Here is a 21,147-nt window from a genome sequence, read left to right as displayed (position 1 = left end):
CTTCCAATCGCCGTAAAGGATTGAAATTTGGTAACATGAGTAAGAAGGTCATATTCTACACGAAAATGCAAAAAGATGGAAAATGAAATTTTCGTCCCAGGGGCACTTTAACGATGTCTCATATAAATAAATACGACGTCTCAAACAAACAAACAAATAAATAAATAAATAAATAAAAATAAATAAATAAAATAAATAAATAAATAAATAAATAAATAAATACATACATATATAAATAAATAATATTTCCGCACAAATAGCTTTCTAGGATACATTGAGTTTGGGATTGATTTGTTTCAACGACTCTGCAACATAGCTCCAGTCCTCTTCTAGGCACTGTGTCCGGGAAATCACAAGAAACTGAAGCATTTGTAAGTGGTGAATGTGCGGCACGATGGATCGTACTGCTCTGCCGAGAGAATTGCCCTTGAGGTTGAGCATCTTTAAATTAGTAACGAACCGAAACTTTTCAACAAGGCCACGGAGGTCTTTTTCGTCCATCTTTAAATCTTTCAGGTGTAATACTTTCAAACTAGGTAGAAAGCGCAGACTGTTGTTGAATGAAGAAAGACCACCGTTCCCTCTGAAACCATTCAGGGTGATTTTTTCCAGAGGCGATACTCTCTTAAATCCGTCAAAAAGTAAATTCAATTGTTCGTGCTGTTGATTGCTTCCTTCTGCTGCGCTCAACTGCAAAATTCTCAATGAGGGCATTTCAGCAATTGAGCGACCAAGTTCCGCCGCTGCTTCTAGACTTAGGCAAATTTCACGAAGTTCCAGTAGCTGGATAGTCCTGTGGGTAATGTTAGCAATCAACGTGTTCGCTGCTGCAATGCTACAACCAGGCAAGCGAAGGCTAAGAATGGCGGTGTTAGTGAATTTTGGTAACAAGCTGGCGAGCCTGACCATTGCACCAGAAGACATGGTACAGGAACCTCTCCCCTCCGAGTGAAGCCACAAACGACCGCTGTAGTAACCAATATCCAAGCGGCAAGCACCTGGGTTCCGTACTTGCTCCAAAATATCGCAGATGCCATCGTCGACATGCTCCGTCTCTATTTTCTCCAACAGGTGACAATATTCGACTACTGAACCGACATCTTTTAATGTTTGGCTGGCCGCAAGATCGTAACAACGCAGACATCTTAAGAACTTGAAGCATGACTCTTGCGATACCAACTCTGGAGGGAATGACTGAACTGGTTTGAAAGCAATTTCAGTTAAAAGTGTGGCGTGGTCGTCACAATGCAGGTAGAGATCTGTCATAAAGAAACGAATTTGACCATTTTGAAACTGAAGGATGGAGGTAAACCCACACTGGTTGTCTTCAACGGACAGAATCTTGGTTAAAAGTTCCTCTATTTGGAAAGATTGCGAACTTTCAGTTACTTTCAGTGGGATTTTCAGACAACCTAAACTTTGAAGTGCCTGGTGAAGAACTCGCGGGGAATGTTCGTCGAAGATAAAAGCCCCAAAATATCTTACTTGAGTAATGTCTTCTACTTTGGGTATACTGAGCTCAGAGAGTTCACCCGGTACAAAAATAATTCCGCCAGTGCAATCAAAACAATGGTCTAAGAGTTCAAGCTTTGATTGACATTCACGAAAGGAATTAAAAACCAATTCTTGGAATCTTCTCTGCTTGGCAGTGACCGTGGAACATGGAGAGACTGACTCACTTTCAAAATCTGGCACAGTTTTTGACATATCCAGAGATGGATCAGAGGTTCTGACGGACTGTAAATGTTGGAAAACCTTCTCTGCTCCTTTCTTGGACAATCCACAAACAAACTGAAAAACATTATCCAAGGCCTTGCAGTCTTCCAAGCCACGGTGCTGCTCCTCAGCCTCAAAGAGAATTCCTTTTGGAACACATCTGTGGGTGATGTACCACGCTGCTAAGAATTCCTGGATGCTTTTGTGAATAAAGGATACCATTCCCGCTGGGCGAGGACTCTCCGTGCACTCGATTATTTGAAGAAACCCAAGAAGGGTACTCTTCTCGCAACGGACGGCGTCGGATAACCTATGATATTCAAACAGAAGGTCGTCTTCCAAAAGGCTTTCCAAAGCTACTTTTCCCATTTCAGCAAGGATCTCAGTGTAATCGTCCACTTTGCCAAAGCAAGGAGGTGAACACTTTCCTTCAGCGTAATCTAAAATGCACTGCACAATGGCCAAGTACAATTCAGTTTTGTCTCTGGGGAATCCGCTAGACTTTCCTTTCTTCCACAAAGTGCAGAAAAACAGAAGCAGAATAGGAACTTTAGCTTGGTCGACGAGGTTAGTCTTTTCTAGATGGGCATAAAGGCATCTTGCTTCCCTTTCGCTTCCAAGGATTCTCTTCATAAAGACCTTTCTGTCTTCTCTGTTAAAACCAGTGATTACTACACGCATCTCGGTGTAATCGAGCAGGTCATCAGCTTTGGAAGGTCGAGTTGTTACCATCACACAACAGTTCCTTAGAAAATTACCTCTGAATATCTGATAGAGGTCAGAGTTGCGTCCACAGCGATACTCGTCATAACCGTCGCACACCAGCAAAACTTTCTCTTGGTTGTTGGTAATGTAGTCAAGGAGATCATCAACCTGCTGGGCATCCTCCAACGGGAAAATGTACGAATTTCGTAATGCATCTCTTAGGCTTCTGCAGTGGGATACTTCTCTCAGGTTAATGATCACAACAAGTTCGAACTTCTTCAGTGCATCTTTCCACCTGTCGGATCCTTCCTCCACATTGAGTGTAGCCCAATCTACAGCCAACTTCTTTACAAAAGTTGTCTTCCCAATTCCGGGCATCCCCTGAACGAGTATTCTCTTCGGCCGAACGCCATATTTGTTTTCAGCAAATACATCTGTGTAGTGGTTTAGCTTGGACCGTGTAGACCCTGATGCGTTTTGTTCCTCTCTCACCCAGGACAGTCGAGTGTAGATCTTGTGGATGTCAACGTTGCATCTTGACGACCACACCGAGTTTGGTACTTTGGCATTCCTTTGATAATGGTCCGCAAGTGTGTTTCGACAGGTCTTTGTATCAAACGATCTATCTGGAGAAGTTTCTGATGAGGAAATGAAGAGCACTTTCGTTAACCTCGCTGTCAAAAAGAACTAACTGGAGAAGCTTCTGATGATAAGTAATTGCCTATTCACTGACCTCCACCTACAATACTATTCAACTGTCTAGTTTAAGCCACCAAAGGTATAATCTATATAACAAAGTGGCAGTACAGTCAAGGGACTGTTTGGTCGGGAATAGGGATTACACTTGAGAAAAGCTATCCATCCAATCTAATGAGAACAGAATGCAGAGAAAAGTGGTGGATGTGGAGGAATTTAAGTGCAATTATATTTTCTTCGAATATTCAGATCCTTTCTATTTTTACCACATTTACACATTGTGTATCGTCAACAATGATATAAAAAAGAAATTACCTGTTTTGCTGGAAAGACTTGTGATGTCCTTCTTCATCTGGACATTTTGTTGCTCCAGTTCTTTAACCTTTTCTCCTGTCTCTGCAAGATTCTTTTCCATTCCTTGCAAACGCAACATCACTTTTTCACTAAGTAGTTCCTCGATGGAAACCAACCTATCTAATATGTTCTTGTTTTCTTCCCTCAAGCTCTCCTTTGCCATTCTAATCTCCTCTGGTTGCATTTCTTGCTGCTGTATGACTGCATCTAACCTCTCACCGTGCTCTTGTATTTTGGTTTGAAGGGCATTGATGGACTCCTCGATGCCAGTACCACTTACTTGCTGCTGGATGTTTGATCCTTGATTGGGAAATTGCTCTGTTTCAATTTTCGTCAGCCTCTTAATCAGTTGTCTCACATCATGCTTAACCAGAGAGAAAAGATGTTGATCTACCGCATGCCCCATACACAACTGACATCCTATCATGAGAAAAAACATATGTTTAGCTCCCACACTAAGAGTAGAAGTCTGATCATGCAGTTACTGCTTTTACATCGCCTTGCCTCACAAACCGTTCTTCTTTCTCTCCTCCCCCTCCCTCCTTTTCTCTCATTCCTTTCTTCCATCCTTCCTGCCAGTCTCAATCCCTTCTCGCCCCTCCTACCTTCTATCCATTCTATCCCTTCCTTTATTCTCTATAGCAGTGTGCTAAACGGTTGTACTGTCCTTAATGGACGTGGAAAATCAATCATCCCGTTACAAAATTTGCCAGTTACTTCACAGCTATGTACACAAGCTTTTAGCACACAGCCATAGGCAATGAAGGAAAGACGAAAGGCCAGAGAGAAGGAGGGATTAGGAAGGGAGGGGTAGTGAAGCAGACAGGGTGGAGGAAAGGAAGGAAGGAAGGAAGGAAGGTAGGAAGGTAGGAAGGAAGGAAGGATGGAAGGAAGAAAAGGGGGAAAGAAAGGAATGGGTAGGAGAAGTGAAGCAGAGGGAAAGAAAGGATGGGAGGCAGGGAGGAAGGTAGGAAGGAAGAAAGGAACAAGGGAGAGAAGGAGGGAGGGAGGAAGGAAGGAAGGGAGAAAGGAAGGAAGGAAGGGAGGAAGAAGGGAGGCAAAAAGGAAGGAATGAATGACCGAAAGAATGGAGAAAGGGAGTAAGAACGGAGGGAGGGAGGGAGGGAGGAAGGAAGGAAGGAAGGAAGGAAGGAGGGGGAAGAAGGAAGGAGGGGATGAAGGAGGGAAGGAAGGAAGGAAGCAAGCAAGGAGGGAGGGAGGATGGAAGGAAGTGGGGAAGAAGGAAACAGATAGGGATAAAGAGAGAGAGAAGGGGGGAAGGAGGTAAAGACAAGAGGGAGTGGGGAAGAAAGGGAGGGTTGAATGACAGCCTTGCCCAGTAGCTGGGTAGCTGAGCAAAAATGCAAGGGTGGTGAGGCAGGGAGAAGTAGGAATTAGAAGGAAGAAGGTGGGATGAAAGAAAGGAAAAAAGGGCAGGGAGGGAGGAAGGAAGGATCAACGAAATGAAGGAAAGGAGAAAGGGGATCATGGTATAGATTGATAGGTGACTAATTAGTATCTACAACATAGTTCTCATCAAAATAGAGGTATATATTTAAAAAAAAGCTACCAGTACCTTTAGTTTCCCAGTCAGAAAGCTGATCTATGGTAGCCCTCTCTATATCATGGCTCAACCCAAGACTTCTCACCAAGGTCTTTAGCTTTGCAAAACAGAAGCTGAAGAATACTTCAGTCCAGTCATTAACATCAAAATGGCCCCATTTGTTCCTAACATCACTCCTGACGTCATTGGCTGAGTTCTGAATGGAGACGAAAGGATTTGGAGAAGGGAATATAGGTGCGGGATTGTCAAATCCCAACAGGCGAAGAATGACGCTGATGTCCAGTGACTCATCAAAGCCTGAAAAGCTAGTAAGATATTCAGGCAGGTACAGTTTGGCCAGGTCTGCTGCGTCATTGACGCTGTAGTTGTAAAGGCTCTTATTGTTTCTGCCATGCAAGTGAAGATTGTTGTTGATACTCTGAAATTTCAGGGGTTTCAGAGTGGGATCAGAAACCACCTGATGGTGAGTCAGTGTCTGTAGGCTGCAGGGTGTGGTCAGGCCTCCACAGTACATATCCAGGTTTGCATACTGTGTGGTCATTCCTTGCTTCACAAAATCTCTTAAAACTGGAACTGCCACCTTGTTCATGGCTATTCCAAACACCAACCATCTTTTCTCTTCATCAGAGATCATCATCTTTCAACTGAGGTTTGCTTTCCATGCACAACTTGGCAGCGTTATTTATCACACCACAGTGTGAAGTAGGGGTGTCTTCATGATCTGCTGAGAAGGAGTAAACATCAGAGATGAATATATTATTCCTAACAAATATTTATAGCTGCAAATACTCTCCCCCTGATTAATATTATGTTTGGAAGCAGACTGACACACAATTAACTTCTCGTTATTGTGAGGAGTTGGGGGAGGAGGAGGGGGGGGGGTTTGTTCAGTCACCTGAAATCACAGCTGGTGACTCATTTGCATCTGTTTTAAAGTAGATCTTGTCTGGTCCTGAAATAAGATAGTGTAACAATTTCATGGCCAGGAAGGCCAGGCTTTCCATGCCGAGGTTGCCTTAAAAGCCTGGTCCTGGCTGTACCATAAACTTTCATGGCCAGGAAGGCCAGGCTTTCCTTGCCGAGGTGGTCTTGAAAGCCTGGCCGTGGCCCGGCTTGCCAAGCTTTCCCAGGTCGCACTTTCCAGGCAAGCCTGGTAAAAAGGCCAGTGAGCCTGGCCAGGCCAGGCTTTGCCGGGCTTACCAGGCTTTTGACCGGGTTCCTGATGCAAGGGTTCCCTTAGTTCATGCAATTTCATAATCAGCTCCAGTTCAAAAGAGTTATTGACATCCCCCTCCAAAGATGGATTGCTTATGTTCATCACAGCCAAACTCCCTATATTTTGTTACTTGTTTTCATGATTCACTGTTACCCATGCATTTGTTCACCTGGATAAGAGGGGCAATCTGGAGAAAATATGATGGGAGAGAACAATTGAGGGGCTGATTAAAACCTGAGTGACCTTCAAAATTAATGTAGAAGTTGTAATGATTTGACCATTAAACCACCAGAAGATGAGGAGGTGGGGGGGGGGGGGGGATTTCCATCCAGAAATTGTTCTTGAAAGAAAAGATTAATAATTATAAGATTACAAGGGCCATAATTGATACCGGTATTTATTAGTGCATTATTTTTTAATTAACAAGGCGTACATCCCTCAACTGCCATTAAATTGGCCCCTAATTAATTGTCCCCTTTTAAAAAATTTTAATTGTGCTAAGAAGTTATACTTATAGTACCTAGTTCACAAAGTTTAAAGAAATCAACCCCAGTAGTGATCTATACCTAATTTCTCCTTACAATTTATATGTAGCTCTTGTTTTAGTGCTCAATTACAACATTACTGTACATGAGAAGAAATTAAGGAAACATTATGCAGTCCACAGATGAAAATTCTTAATGGTCAAAAAGCATTCTCCCTAAGTACCAAAGGAAATACAGAAAACATCTGCATAAAAGAAGCTGTGATTTTCTGTGAGTTTCAGGCTGATGGTTTCTTACATATAGGATGAGTAGTGAGAAATCAGCCTGGAGAGGTTCTAAGCTTTAAAGGTCTGCAGGTTCTTAAAATTGTTTCTGGAATGTACATGTTGATAGGCTACTAAAAATTTGCTTTAATTAGCGAATGATTGACTGTGACAGGTCTAATTACACTGTAATTTTCACATGAAGCTTTATTTTGTTAATCAAACCCTTGTACAATGAATAAATTAAATAAAATGCATGACAACAATTGTGTGTTTGTAATGGTCCAGCACACATTCTTGGATCTGCCCGAGCCTTCAAAATCTAATGTTTAATAATTTTTTGCATAAGAACCTGTTTCATTTGTCAGGCTAAATAATTTAATTGATTCTTACATATTAGGTACTTAATTGCAAACTCCGCTGTTTGTTTTATGCTGGTGTCTACTGTATATAAAAACAGTGGGAAGAATGTACATTTTGATATTTAAGGGCTTATTAAAGAGTTAAAAAAAAACACTGAACCAAATTGTGAGAGCATGATGATGATGATTATTATTATCATCATTGTTATCATCAGTAGTGTTACTATTTTCATCATTTTTTAATTAGAAATGTCTTCTATGCCACACTATGGAAATAAGGGGGTGTTTACAAGATACCGGCGTGACATTCATTCCAGTACGAGTTCTGTACTCCAGTTCCCTCTTGTGGCTCTGTCTTCCTTTACGTGATACCAGAACAAAATTTCATGATGGAGTGAATCAATGATACCGGTGCTAGTTCACCCCAGTAACTGTACCAGAGCAAGATTTTCATTCTGATACAAAAACTCATTCCGATCTCATGTAAACGTGGTACGGCTGTTCACTCCAGCATGAAATCACTCTCCTGGGAGTCTGGAACAGGTAGTGCATGTGCAGTCTTCAATATCCAATGCAATATGGCGTCACAATCACGTGGGTCGACATGAAGTGTCCTTTCACGTAAACACGGTATGAAATCACAATGTCATACCGGATCAAACTGACACACCCCTTTATTAAAATTTGAACATCTTGTTTTATATAATTTGCACTGATCAGCTACAAACTTTCAACAGAATATAAAGCATAACTTAAAGAAATAAAATAGCAAATTTCAGGTTAATTTTGACACTTTGGAAATGTTGTATATTAATAAAATAATGTCACTATTCCGCATAAATTACTTTAAATTATTATTGTTTAACAAAGCATGCAGCTAGATAACAGTATTGAGACAAAGTAAACAGACAACATGGTGGCGTAATTGGGGGACACATCCCCGTGGCAGATTAATACGACTTCGGGTTATGTGTGCAAAACAAACGTAAGCCTCACTTACCTCCCCACTAACGTGGGGTAGGACAAGAGTATTGGCAGAGCCTTTCTTATCTCCCCAGCACCATACGGGTTGGATCGGACAAGATAAAGGCAAAGGTATGAGATGGCAAGATACAAGCAATGCCAAGAGCTTGAGGGAAGTCGCAACGCAGACTTAACCGCCACAGATGCATGCACAGCATGCATCCCCCCAAGCCAACCCTAGCCTAAAGAAAGTTGCCCGAAACACGGGCCATTTGCAGGACCGCAGAAAGAAGCACTGATTCGGGAGTGCGGATATAAATCTGGTAACAGTCTGAGGACCAGCGCCCCAATACTTTAATTAGCCAGTCTGGTAAGCCTGCAGCGGCAGCGGCCAATGCGCCTATGCGAAAACTATGACCCTTGAGACTTTTGTAAGGGAGCCCCACGCTGCGGGCGGAGTCCCGAAGCAATAGCGTGACGGAGGACCTAGTGAGTAGCCGGCCTGACCGAAAATAGAACAGGGGTCCCGGTTGTGGCCGGGCCAAGATAAAATACTGTTGCATGGCTGAGACTGGACATAGTAAGGAAGCACACCGGGGAATAACCAGTGAGTGCCCTTCCCTAAAAATGTCAGTCTTTGAGGACTTGAGCGTGACAAGTATGCGCTGTGGGCGGGCCAGACATGGCAGAAAAGTAATGCAATCTAATGTAAGGTTAAATTTAGAGCTAAATTTATGTACCCCCGGATAGGTAAACTCGCTACAACGAAGAAAGGCAAAAAAGGCCAGAGTAAAGGCAGCCCAGATCATGGAAAAATCCCTGGGACCTAACCACTTGTCAAGGATGGGGCGAATAGCTAACAGGACCCGGGGGGTAACCGACTGACGGCGGATGCGAGGGGAACCCTGGTAACAGAGAATACCCCGGAGAATCTTTTGGAGAAGAAGACGCCCTCTTAGGGGGTCCTCATACCCTGAAAGAATATGAAGATTACGAACTGCTGCCAAGTAGATTTTAATTGTACTGTGACGAACCGTACGAGCTAGGAAGGATGCAAAATAAACAAGGGTCCCTTCGGATGCGGGAAGAATAGCGCCTTCTGGTGTTGTAAGCCTGTTCATGAGGCAAAACTGAAGAAACCGCTTTTCCCCAGAGCTATATGTTCGGTTGGTGTTCACTGATAAGGCCCAGTTAGCGTACATCAAAACTTCATCCTTCAGAGGGTCATGAAGGAAGGCGGGATGGAACAGGGGCTCTGGTCGGCATCGGGAGCGAGTTCCCGGAAGCGGCTGACCTGAAAACGGGAGAGGGCATCAGCGATTTCGTTGGAGACTCCCGGGACGTGACGGGCCCGCACCAAGAAATTATGTTTCATGGAAATTAAAACTAAGAAACGAACTAAGTCCATTATTCTGGGAGCTTTGGAATGGCCCGAGTTTATGATGGCGACAACGCTCTCATTATCGCACCAAAACTGAAGGCGTTTCCCCGAAAAATGGGGGTACCAGAGTGCACAGGCAAGTACAATAGGAAAGAGTTCCTGCCATTCGATACTAATCCCCTTGCGTTTGTCAATGAGCATGTGAGGGGGCCAACGCCCTTGGAACCATTTACCATTAAAATACCTCCCAAACCCGATGGTGCTGGCAGCATCGGTGTACAATTTGAGGTCAGGGGTAGAAGTTACAAAAGAGTCTAGGAAAAAGGAGCGCCCATTCCATTTAGCGAGAAAAGCTTTCCACATGGTGATATCCCGAAAAAATGCCTTGTTTAGGCGAATATGGTGAAAACGACTGGAAGCCCCTCTAGTAAGATTAATCATGCGTTGTAGGAAAGTCCTTTTGGGACAACAACTTTACAAGCGAACTGCAGGGTACCGATAAGGGATTGGAGCTCCACCAACCGGGCTGAGCGGCGATTGGCGAAAGAATCAAGGAGCTGTCTGATTCTGGTCAATTTATCATCGGGTAAGCGTGCCTCCATGCCATTACTATCAAGGACGATACCCATGAATTCTAAAACCTGAGAGGGGCCCAGGGTCTTTGATGCTACCGTGGGGACCCAGAGGGACATAAATACCTTTAGGAGGGTACTAAAGCTCCCCAAGCAAGCCAGTTTCGTGGGTTCAGCGATAAAAAAGTCATCCAAGATGTGAATTACGTGTCTCAAACCATAGTTATGCTTTAGGATCCATTCCAAGGCATCAGAAATCTGATTAAATAAAAAGGGAGCACTACGGAGCCCAAATGGGAGGTAAAGATCTACGTAGTAGTGGGATTGCCAGTAAATACCCAGAAGGTTCCAGTCGTCAGGGTGAATTGGCATAAGGCGAAAGGCGGATTTGAGATCTGTCTAGGCCATGAATGCCCCAGGGCCCAAGGAGCGCAAAATTTGTACCGCATCGTCCACCCGTACATACTGAAGGGAATAGGGGTCTTTTGGAATGTGATCGTTTATGCTGTCACCCTCAGGGTAAGAGAGGTGATAGATGGTTCGCCACTCTGAGGAGACTGTTTCTTGGGGACCACGCCTATGGGATGACACTGGAAATCCGGGAGTGGTGGGGAAGGGAAGGGGCCCGCGACTCTACCCAACTGCATTTCCTTGTGAAGGTTTGCTGAGACAACCTCTGGATGTTGAGACGCGGAGAGCAAGTTGCGTGACACCCGGGTTTGTTGAGGGCCAAGGTAACCTATGCGAGCACCATACCGGAGGGCATTAGCTAAATTATTAACAAAAGAGCGATCAGGGTGATTAACTAATTCTAGTACTAAGTTATCTACATGTAAGGGAGTGGACACTGTGGGTCTCTGGTTCTGCTGGCGCTGTGACACTTTACTTTTTGCTGCGGTCGCTGGGACTGGCGGTCTTGGTGCTGCTGCTGGCTGACTGTCTGGAACTGCGGCAGTTGAAGGCGGCGTGTGTGTTGGAACCACACTGGCGGCAGTTATGTGGGAAGTAGCAGGACTGGCGCTGACAGCCGGAGGGCTTGTTGAAGTCAAAGCAGACCAGGGCTGGGCGGCGGGGCTTTCTGCTGGGGTCCTGATTGGGACAGTCGTCGCTATGGTGGTAGGGGCTAGAGCACACAGAACAATGTGGCTTAGCAAGACCAGAAAAGGTGACTGTCCAAAGTTCAAGATCGATTTTGTCCCAGGGGAGGCTTAGATCGTATGCGGTACGCCGTCTAAACTGTTCGTCATAAGACAGCCACGCTAAGCCTTTAAACTTTGATACAGCTCGACTGATGATCTGCTGATATTTGATCAGCTCCAAGGATCGGTTGGGGTAGGTGGCGACGATAACCAGCATGTAGGTGGTAAAGGCATCGAGCCACTTTTGGAAGGTATCTATGACTGGCTTTTTCCGTTTAACCAGGGTGAGCGGGGAGCCCTTGGAGCCTGGGGAGGACTCTTCGTAGCGCAGCTGCAGGGCGGGGGACTGGGACCGATAAATCGTATCGGGGAGAAGTAAACAGAAATCAATGTACTCACCACGGCGTATTTTGTCCTCAAGTGATTTGTCCATGGGACGGTTCAGGCCTAGAGGAGTTGCCACGTTTTGCGAACGCGGAGTGGGTGTGCTTTGGTCAAGGTACATCCTTGCTGGGGCCTCACGGTTCGGGAAAGAACTTAACACTGCCTGAACAGTGGACGAGACGGTGTCCTGAATGGCGGCAAGTTGGGCTGGCGTGAATACGAGATCACGATCGTGTGCCTGATCGGGCTCGAAGTCCTCCACCTGCTCCTCGAACAGCTCACCAACCGATGAACCGGCATCTGAAACATACTCATCACCGTCCGATAGCGGGGCTTCGGCCGTAGGTTCGGTCGTTTCGACAGTCCGTGGTTTACGTGTACGCACTCGAGGATGGCTTGCAGGAGCGGCAATGTTCTTTTTTCCTCGACCACGAGAAGGGCGTCGTTTAGGACGTGCTGGTGCGGGCGTTGTCGCTGCTCTAAGCCTTTCAATGAGGCGAGGACGAGTTCCCGTGATCGGGAGATTCAGCTGCTGCAAGCGCAGTCGAAGGACTTCACCGGAAAGCTTTGTAAGGTCATCGTTTCGGACGGTTGTAGCAGGCCGAGGATGAGGATGTGGACGAACCATGATGATGAACGATAAACAAAATTTTTAAAACGTGTTTGCGTTCGTGCAATACTGCCAGGATAATGCCCTTGGATAGTGTTCTGACGCTTTTATAGCGAGACAGTGACTCAACATTCGGCCAATAGGTACAAACGTACTGTAAACTAAAAGACACAACGTGGCAAACTACTAGCCATCAATAGGGCTTTACAAAACAAGAACCAATCCCAGCAAAGGTAAGATTCATTTCTAGACAATTGTGCAACATATTGGTACAATTTCCTAGCCATGAAAGGCTTTTATCCTAACCCTACTGAATAGAGAGTATTCATTTATGAATGAGGCTTTCGTGTATACATTGTTGTCTGGGGTCGACACGACATTGCGTGACCTACCACCCCTAAGGCGTCACGCTCCATTAAGCGCATTTTACCGTTCGGTAAAAGCCTTATTAACGAATTAGCTTTCAGAATAACGAAACAACAGAAAGTTACAAAATCGGTCACGCGAATTATCAGACAAGAAAAGCATTTTTTGCATTTGTTTTGGGGTGTCAGTAAAACGCGGGGTACAGGGGTGCCTTTTTTTTTCCTTTTTTTTTATTTTCAACATCATAGGTCATTTTTGGGTCAAATAAGGATTAAAGCCAATATAAAAAAGTTAATAAATATTTTGCTGTGTCTCAGTGCGCCCACGCTTGACAAATTGAAAATTTGGCAGAGACAAATTTTGTCGAGATTTTTGGAAGGGCCATACAATTTTGTCAGTCCAGTGCGTCTGTAAAGCGAACCAGCCGTGAACTGCTACTAAAAATAGTTCGCGGAAAAAAATACAGGAAAATGCATGGACAGTTCAAAACACGACTGGACGCTTTCTGGCACAGTTACATCCCTCCAATTTTTTTTCTTAAAATCCTTTTCCTAATGCCAAAAGTTTCCAATTCATGAATTTTTCAGCAGCGATAATTGTTTTCTGAAAATTATTTGACATCGGATTTCCATACAAACACTGTTATTTCAAGCCTGTTTGCCTACTTGTCAAAATGGCCTCGAAAACCGTGATAAGGCCTATTAATTACATGTCAGTTTTGATGTCGGCAATGAGATTTCAGAGTTCTCATAGAAATTTCCCTAGTTTATTGACGGTATAAAACTATGAATTTTTCTTTACATTACAACACAAGTATTTCAAGAATAACAATTGTCTCTCAAGTATCTTAAATTGTTTTTGTGAGTTAATGCGACTTTTTCAGAAAGATTTCCAGAGAAATGTTCTACATTCCATACAAATGCCGAGTTTTACAAAGGAGTTCGAACGCATGTTTATTTCATTCTCACAAATAAAATTAGTCACACGTGAGATGGCATGGATTGACTGAAACAAACGAGCACGATCAAGGAAGGCGGCGGGGGTGTTCATTGTACATGGCTTCTGATATTTCGCGCAGTCGCGGAGCCGCGAAATTCAGGTATATCCGCGGAATCCCGCGAAATTCACAAAAACATGCGTAATTCCGCAAAATTCGGTAAAAATCCTACCAAATACATGTCGGTACAACATATTTGAAACTTATCTTGGCTACTGAGGCTGTTTACTTTCTATAAACTTGCCAATTTATATTGAAATTTCGTCACCGCCACGAGTAAACATAACGTACCATAACTACCAGGCGTTCTAAGATTAATGTTGCGAAAAACTGGGCGCAAGAAATGAGAAGACTTTTCGGTGACACTATACGGAGTGGGAAAGGAAACTGCATGCTGTCTGTAGTACGTCTGCAGGCACATGTTTAATCGTACGTGCAGGACACGATCCAAGACACAACAATGTTTTGACTTCACAAATGGATTTGAGCCTTCGATCACGAACAATCTTGCCTTGTAAACTGCAAAGCAACACAAGAGAGCAAGGAGACAAAAGAAATTTATTGCGTTACGGTGTTCGGCTCTAAATTGCAGCTGAAAAAGGAGGTTAACCGGCCGGGCGTTTCGGTAAAGCTTATGTTTTTCTTGTAGCTCGAAACAAGTACAATTGCCTTGAGAACTGTGTTGGATGAACTTTTGTGTTTTCTTTCTTGCCCTGAATTTGACATCCTTCCAATACATTTTTTTTTCTGGAATCTTTCTTCTTGGCTTTCTTCTTTGTTTTTCGGCGAAAATTTCTCCCCGAAAATTCCCGCAAAATTCCCGTGAAATCGGCCGTTTTCTCTGTGACTTTGTCTCCAAAAATCCCGCGAAATTTGACTTTTTTCCCCGCGAATTATCAGAAGCCCTGATAGTCAGTTCATGCACATTCTAGTTCAAGAATTTGTTAGTTCAAGGAAATATATTGTCTCATACCTTGTATTTTTTGCCTCATTTCGTTTCCTAGAAGAATAAAAGGTAGTCAATTCACGGAATCAATGTCCGCCAGAATACGGAACTGCATTGAGTGTTGTCACCGATGGCCTTTCCTAAGCTAGTAAGCTTTAGAGACTTAACTATTTTATATTGGCTTTAATCCTTATTTGACCCACCAATGACCTGTGATGTTAAAAAAAAAAAAAAAAAAGAAAAAAGAAAAAAAAAAGAGACCCCGACCCCACGTTTTACTGACACCCTTTGTTTCGCGCATGGTTACACAAACAAAAATTAAATGCCATTGAATTCAACCGCGAATTTGAAATCCTTCCTTCCTGTGCCTTGTCCCACCTCCGCGACACCTCAATGGATTATTGTATAATCCAAATCATCCGGAAGCGGAAAAAGCCAGGCCAAGAGAATTTCGAAGAAGATATAAAAAATTAAGGATGGTGCCTACTATTGTCACTGCGCATACGTTCTGCGCATCTCAAGATACTCGGGTTTCCTATGGGTGATGCCTGCTAATACAGGAATATTTTTGCGCGGTTTAAAACTATGCGGAGATAGCAGAACTCAGCAAACGCTTTTGGTATCTCGAAAGAAAATTGGGGGTAGCCATGCATTTTTCAGAGATAATTAAGCTTCAATTTAGGAAAAAATCCCATACATTGCTTCATATTTCCGCGCTTTTTAGAGATATTATTGCTTAATTATCTCTGAAAAATGCGTGGCTACCCCCAATTTTCGTTTTGGATGCCAATAGGCCTTCCTAATTAAGATCGGTTTTTCCCGCATAGTCATAAACCGCACAAAAATAAGCTTACTTCGATATTAGTAGGCACCGTCCTTAATAAGCTTCGTTTATATTTATGACTCAATGTTAATACGACAATCAATGTTAATTTAATTATTCAAATACAAACTATAATTTTATATCATATAGCTCTATTAAGTCGGTAATGCTATGTATACATATGGAAATACTGAATAAACTGTGGATATGAATGCTGAGTAAGTCTTACTGAAAAGTGAAAGCGACGATCAGATCATGGCATAGTATAATTGTAACTCGAAGACATTACAGTACCACGTAATAAATCAAAACAACAGTTAATAGCAATGACAGGGAAAAACGAAACAAAAAATTTGGCTATTTCTATTGCAAGTTCCAGAGACTTCGATCCTTCGCGGGTATTCCGCGTTGTAATCATAGGCAGCTTCGATTTGATTCACTGCAATATAGACTCATTTATAAAGACTAGAAGCCTTAGAAGTGGTTAATTCGATCACTCACCTTTACGATACTGTTGTCAAGTAGACTTAAGCTGTATGTTGTGTTTTGCTTTCGTCTTGTTGAAACTTGAAACTGCAGATCGATCAACTTTCCCTTTCACACTGGGCGTAGTCGGCGTAATTCGGCGAACTTCAGGAAGTACCGAGTAGGCCTGGCACTAGACTAAAAGCGGAAGAAGAGGAAAAGGAAACCAGAAGTAGTCAAGTAGGACGCATAGATGTCTATCCGCTCTGCCGGAAGTAAGTTAGGGCGTGCCAATGGGGTTAATTACGTCCTAGCAGGGGGGCGGCGGTGGTGGTATTTGAGAGGGGGGGGGGGATTTTTTTAAACGAGCTCTTTTTTTTGGGGGGGGGGGGATTTTTACCTTGTACGAAAAGTGAGGCGGGTAAAATGTTAAGACATACAAAAGGTACCAACTAAATGTATTTAGCAATAATATCATTCTTCTCATCAATCATAGAGTTGGTAAAATCGACTAGAAACTTCTCCATGTCGCTACTGTTCTTTAGAGCGACAAAGATCTTGCACATAATAGGTTAAGTAATGACATAGACAGGCAAACCGTGTATTCTATCAAGCAGTTTATCTCTGAAGGCTTGTTTATCTGGGCAAAAAATTGACTAAAAGACGAATAGAGATGGTAGGCTTCTTCAAAATCTGCATATCAACATCCATACATCAAATGCTCCTGTACTGCTCTCAACCCCGAGCTGCTTTGACCTTCTGTGTACCTTCTTTTAACGACTGAAGAATACAATTCAGCAACAACAAAACATCGTTATTATCAAGACATTGAAGAGATGATCTAAGGTACGTTCCCTTACTTGAATTTCGCCTAACTTCTGATTGTTTCTCTTGCCAGTTCAGATTCAGAGAGCTAGCGATTTCCGCATGTAACCAAGCGTTGTGCCCAGGAACTTCTCAACAATTCAACCACCAGGCAAACCATGGTGGGGGGGGGGGGGGGTAAAATTTTCAAACTGTCATTGCAGTGGGGGGTTAAAACTTTTGTTTGAAACATTTTTTTTGGGGGGGGGGGGGGCGGGGGGGGGGTAAAATTTTCATACACTCGATTTTATAGAGAACCACCCCCCCCCCCCCCGGGACGTGATAACCGATCGGTCCCTCACTATAACCCTGGATACCACGATTTTTTTTGTCGTCAGTCGACCTATTTTGTGTTTTTAATAATTTGTGTTAAAATATCCATATCATCCTACCATTCTTTTTAAAACGAAAACTGAGTAGCTATGCAGTTTATTGGTTCGAGTAGAGAACTGCACCGATAAATACGGAGAGATTTAGGGTTCGGGAATCTTTCTTTTCGCAGCAGCTCAATAAGTGCTTCAAACCCAAAACTGACAGTGTGTCAGTAGTGATGTTTCCATTGCCTAAATTACCAGCCCTCACATTAATGCAGACATCCCAACAAACTGGCCTATACCACTCAGATAATTGGCTAACAAAGTCTGTCAGACTTCTCCGATAATCCTATTGGTTCCTGAGAACATCTATTGTAAAATCAAGGAAACCCTTTCCCAAACCTAAGTGGTCACCCTAAAACAAAATTCTCTGCCTTTTCACTGACTTTAGGTAGAATTTAGTATTTCCCTGACTTGATACAGAATTCCCTGACTTTTCAATGCCCTTGAGAAAAATTCTGTTTTTACCTGGTTTTTCCCTGACCGCGGCAACCTTGTAAACAATCAGCGCAAACCAAAGAATAAGACAAAAATAAAGGAAAAAATAAAGTAGGGCATTAAAAACCTTTATCAAATAGCCTTCTAGAAAAAAGCGGCAAGCACACACCGTAATAAAAACGTTTTAATTCAAATTACAGCCCTTTCAATCTACAATGTAAATACATGAACAAAGTAACGGGTGGATAACCTAGGGTTACGAACATTGGATTTCATTAACAGAGTTGAGAAGGTATTTTGGCCGCCGTAAAAAGATTCGAGAGCTTTGAACACTTTCTGAGGGTTAGCCATTCTAACCGTCAGCAAACCACCAAATTACCTTATCAGCTCTGTTGATAAAATCAAATGATTCCTTGCCACTCCGCCACCAACAACAGCCTAACTGGGTTTGACCCAAAATGCTAACTAATTCTCATACTACAACGTTTTAACTGGCGGCCAAGATAAAGGCGCCTCCTCCTCCAAGCCGTGACATGGAGAGGTATTAGATTAAAGGACTTCTCCAAAAACACAACAGAGTGCCAAACAGTGGCTCAAAGTCTCTGTCATAACCCTATAAATCACTACTGCATATACCCTATGCAAAAATGGCTAACATTTTCAATATTCTTTTGTTTGCATTGAAGTAAGTCTTACTCACCTCTTTCTAGAAATCAAAAATCAAAAGGTTGTTTGAAGGGGTGTCCGTAAAAAAAGCCCTAAGTGACTTCTGATAAATAACGAGATTCTCCTTACAAATTTCATTGTATTCGCTTGTGAAGCAAAAGGAGAATTTGACCTTACATCAAAAGTCACTTTACCTTGAACGAGGCTAGTAGGGTTAATTTGAAAGAATATTAAAATGTCAGCCATTTTGGTATACGGTCTATAAGGAAAGGACTCTCTAAACATTGATCTCCTCTTGCTGAAATAAAACTATTAAACAATGAAATCAAACAACAACGAAAGTAGACAAGTTCATTTAAGGAAAGCTTGTTGCAGGCGTACAGATAGTGGAGTTTACATCCTTCAAACCCTAATATCCAAATACAAATTCTCCTTTCTTGCCCCCATACATTAATCACACAACTAGTGGGGAGAAGTTGTTAAAATACCAAGTGTAAACATGTTGGGTGATCATATCCTTAATTCTCACAACTTTTCGGAATGACAAAGGTGGGTATTACAGGGAGAAATTTGACAGTGATACTTTTGAGAAATAACTCTCCAGTACCTGCACAACGAGAGCAGGGTAGTTTCGCGGGAGTAGCGATGGTGAAGTGCCGAGTGTACCAGGTGAGGTATTGGTTATTGGTCCTCATCCCTGCACCGTTATTTTTTGGTCCGACTAGTGAGTAATCCAAGATGCGTCCAAGACAAGACAGCTCGATGCTGCAAGCTCTCACTCCAGGTCTTCTCTAGGTCTAATGCGAACAGTGGACCAGTAACTTGCAAAAGCTCTAATTTTTGGTCCGAGTAGTATTCTCCAATTCTCATGTATCCAAAATGCGTCCAAGACAAGACAGCTCGATGCTACAGGCTCTCACTCCAGGTCTCCTCTAGGTCTAATTTGAACAGTAGGCCTGCAGCTTTTAAAAGCTCTATCTTTTTTTTCAGTGGTCCGAGTACTGAGTGATTCTCCAATTCTCATGCATCCAAAATGCGTCCAAGACAAGACATCTCGATGCTACGGGCTCTCACCCCAGGTCTCCTCTAGGTCTAATTTGAACAGTAGGCCTGCAACTTTCAAAAGCTCTATTTTTTGCAGTGGTCCGAGTAGTGAGTGATTCTCCAATTCTAATGCATACAAAATGCGTCCAAGACAAGACAGCTCGATGCTACGGGCTCTCACCCCAGGTCTCCTCTAGGTCTAATTTGAACAGTAGGCCTGCAACTTTCAAAAGCTCTATTTTTTGCAGTGGTCCGAGTAGTGAGTGATTCTCCAATTCTCATGCATCCAAAATGCGTCCAAGACAGGACAGCTCGATGCTTCAGGCCCTCGCTCCAGGTCTCCTCTAAGTCTAATTTGAACAGTAGGCCTGCAACTTTCAAAAGCTCTATTTTTTTTTGGTCCGAGTAGTGAGTAATTCTCCAATTCTCGTGCATACAAAATGCGTCCAAGACAAGACGGCTCGATACTACAAGCTCTCACTTCAGGTGTCCTCTAGGTCTACTTGAACAGTAGACCTGCACCTTTCAAAAGCTCTCTTTTCACTGGACCCTGATAACCTGCATCTGCATTGTTTTTTAGGGTTGGGAGCATTGTTCTGTTGTTCGTTCTTTTGTCCACTCGACCAACTACACTGTATGTAAGACGTTGCAGATGGTGTAGGTCGCCCCAGTGCGAAAGCCACAAGTTTGTTAACCCTGGAGCTAAAGTGTATTTGGTGTCCAGTGGAAATCACCTAAATAGCGCGCATTTTAGGTCAGTAGAGGCCAAACGCCACTTGGTGTTGAGCAGAAGAAACGCCGCCCCTAGGAAAGAGTTGATTCTCAGGCACATCCATCGTCTGTCATGCTCTCTTACCGTGTTATAATTCTTGTCTACTTTCGTTCTCGTTTGATTTCATTTGACAGCTCTTTGAGAGCTATTAATCAAATTAATCTAGTCATTAAAGAATGATCTATGCAATAACTGGGTTATACCCAGAATTTAATTACCTATTTACATGCTTCTATAATTTGTAAACATAAACCTGTTTAATCTTTTGAATTCAAGACAACTAATGTCTATTTAAACCCATGATTTTATCAAAATGCAAGGAAAATCTTATGAACTACCAAACAAACAAACAACAGGAAGGTGCCATTCAGCTTGCTTTTCAGTGGTGGCCTATTAGGATTTTCATTCACAAAAATCAGAACGCTACAAAACTCAAGATTAAATTGCGGTGGCAGTAGCACAGTGACGGTAATAAATTTTTTAAACATTACTCAATCATAATTTATATGGGATACTTTCCTTTTTTCTTACATCGGCAATTTATCCCTTTGAACTTATTGCATTAGTGTAATAAATGATAAATTATAACTGCAGATAAATAATCACACAACACGAAACTGGACATGCTTCCTTTAAGGCAGGTTGCCTTTTCGCTAGTTTCCCTTAATTAAAATATTTTACGTGTTCGTATGCAAAGGATGAACAGCTTTTCAGTAAGACTCAACGGCTGATCAGCTTCTTTGATACGTTTTACCTCAATGAACGCAACGCAGCCTTTAGCACGCGATCACCCCACTTTTTCTTACTTTCTTTTCCTTGCACAGGTCTCCTTGTAACACAGTTTTTCAACAAGGAGACTGGTCAAATTCTGTCGTCACACGAAAAATACATTTAACTTGTCAAGGTGGTGCGCCGGATGGTACTTTCGCCCAATGCCCCTAGCTTTTCTGTTCTTTCAACAAAACCTGTTAGCCCCTGGGGG

The 21,147-nt window shown here is 42.9% G+C and overlaps 3 protein-coding genes and 1 long non-coding RNA gene across 7 annotated transcripts in view; 1 reads left to right on the top strand and 3 right to left on the bottom strand.

Annotated features, from left to right (window-relative positions):
* LOC146475433 (uncharacterized) overlaps nt 1-18,120 on the top strand; it is a 72,355-nt gene extending 54,235 nt beyond the window's left edge. Inside the window, exon 3 of the mRNA XM_085115849.1 lies at nt 17,968-18,120. The gene's annotated coding sequence lies outside the window, so the exon portion shown is untranslated. The remainder of the gene's footprint in view (nt 1-17,967) is intronic.
* LOC146475434 (uncharacterized) lies at nt 176-16,241 on the bottom strand. 3 transcript variants are annotated; one of them, XM_085115839.1, is made up of 5 exons: nt 16,044-16,241; nt 14,747-14,773; nt 5,048-5,756; nt 3,433-3,891; nt 176-3,059 (listed from the first exon to the last, which is right to left on the bottom strand). In XM_085115839.1, exons 3-5 carry the CDS (start codon nt 5,670-5,672, stop codon nt 265-267), a joined length of 3,879 nt encoding a protein of 1,292 aa, XP_084971965.1. In that variant the 5' UTR covers nt 5,673-5,756; nt 14,747-14,773; nt 16,044-16,241; the 3' UTR covers nt 176-264. The 3 variants fall into 3 exon arrangements, with proteins under 3 accessions (XP_084971965.1, XP_084971964.1, XP_084971963.1); XM_085115838.1 differs by lacking the exon at nt 14,747-14,773 and having other exon boundaries at nt 5,048-5,759; XM_085115837.1 differs by lacking the exon at nt 14,747-14,773.
* LOC146475435 (uncharacterized) lies at nt 10,922-12,855 on the bottom strand. Its single transcript, XM_085115557.1, has one exon. It carries the CDS (start codon nt 12,426-12,428, stop codon nt 11,160-11,162), a length of 1,269 nt encoding a protein of 422 aa, XP_084971683.1. The 5' UTR covers nt 12,429-12,855; the 3' UTR covers nt 10,922-11,159.
* A 1,219-nt stretch (nt 18,121-19,339) lies between the features above and the next one.
* LOC146475421 (uncharacterized) overlaps nt 19,340-21,147 on the bottom strand; it is a 120,981-nt gene continuing 119,173 nt past the window's right edge. Inside the window, exons 1-2 of one of the 2 annotated variants that reach the window (XR_014865875.1) lie at nt 19,910-21,065; nt 19,340-19,761 (exon numbers count right to left, since the gene is read on the bottom strand). This is a non-coding gene — a long non-coding RNA (uncharacterized LOC146475421). Of the gene's footprint in view, nt 19,762-19,909; nt 21,066-21,147 lie in introns of those variants that run through there. The other variant, XR_014865876.1, reaches the window with a different exon arrangement.

Source organism: Pavona decussata, unplaced genomic scaffold (assembly GCF_977016875.1).
Source record: "Pavona decussata unplaced genomic scaffold, jaPavDecu1.1 SCAFFOLD_84, whole genome shotgun sequence".
Taxonomy (NCBI): Eukaryota; Metazoa; Cnidaria; class Anthozoa; order Scleractinia; family Agariciidae; genus Pavona; species Pavona decussata.
This window is presented reverse-complemented; position numbering and strand designations above follow the sequence as displayed.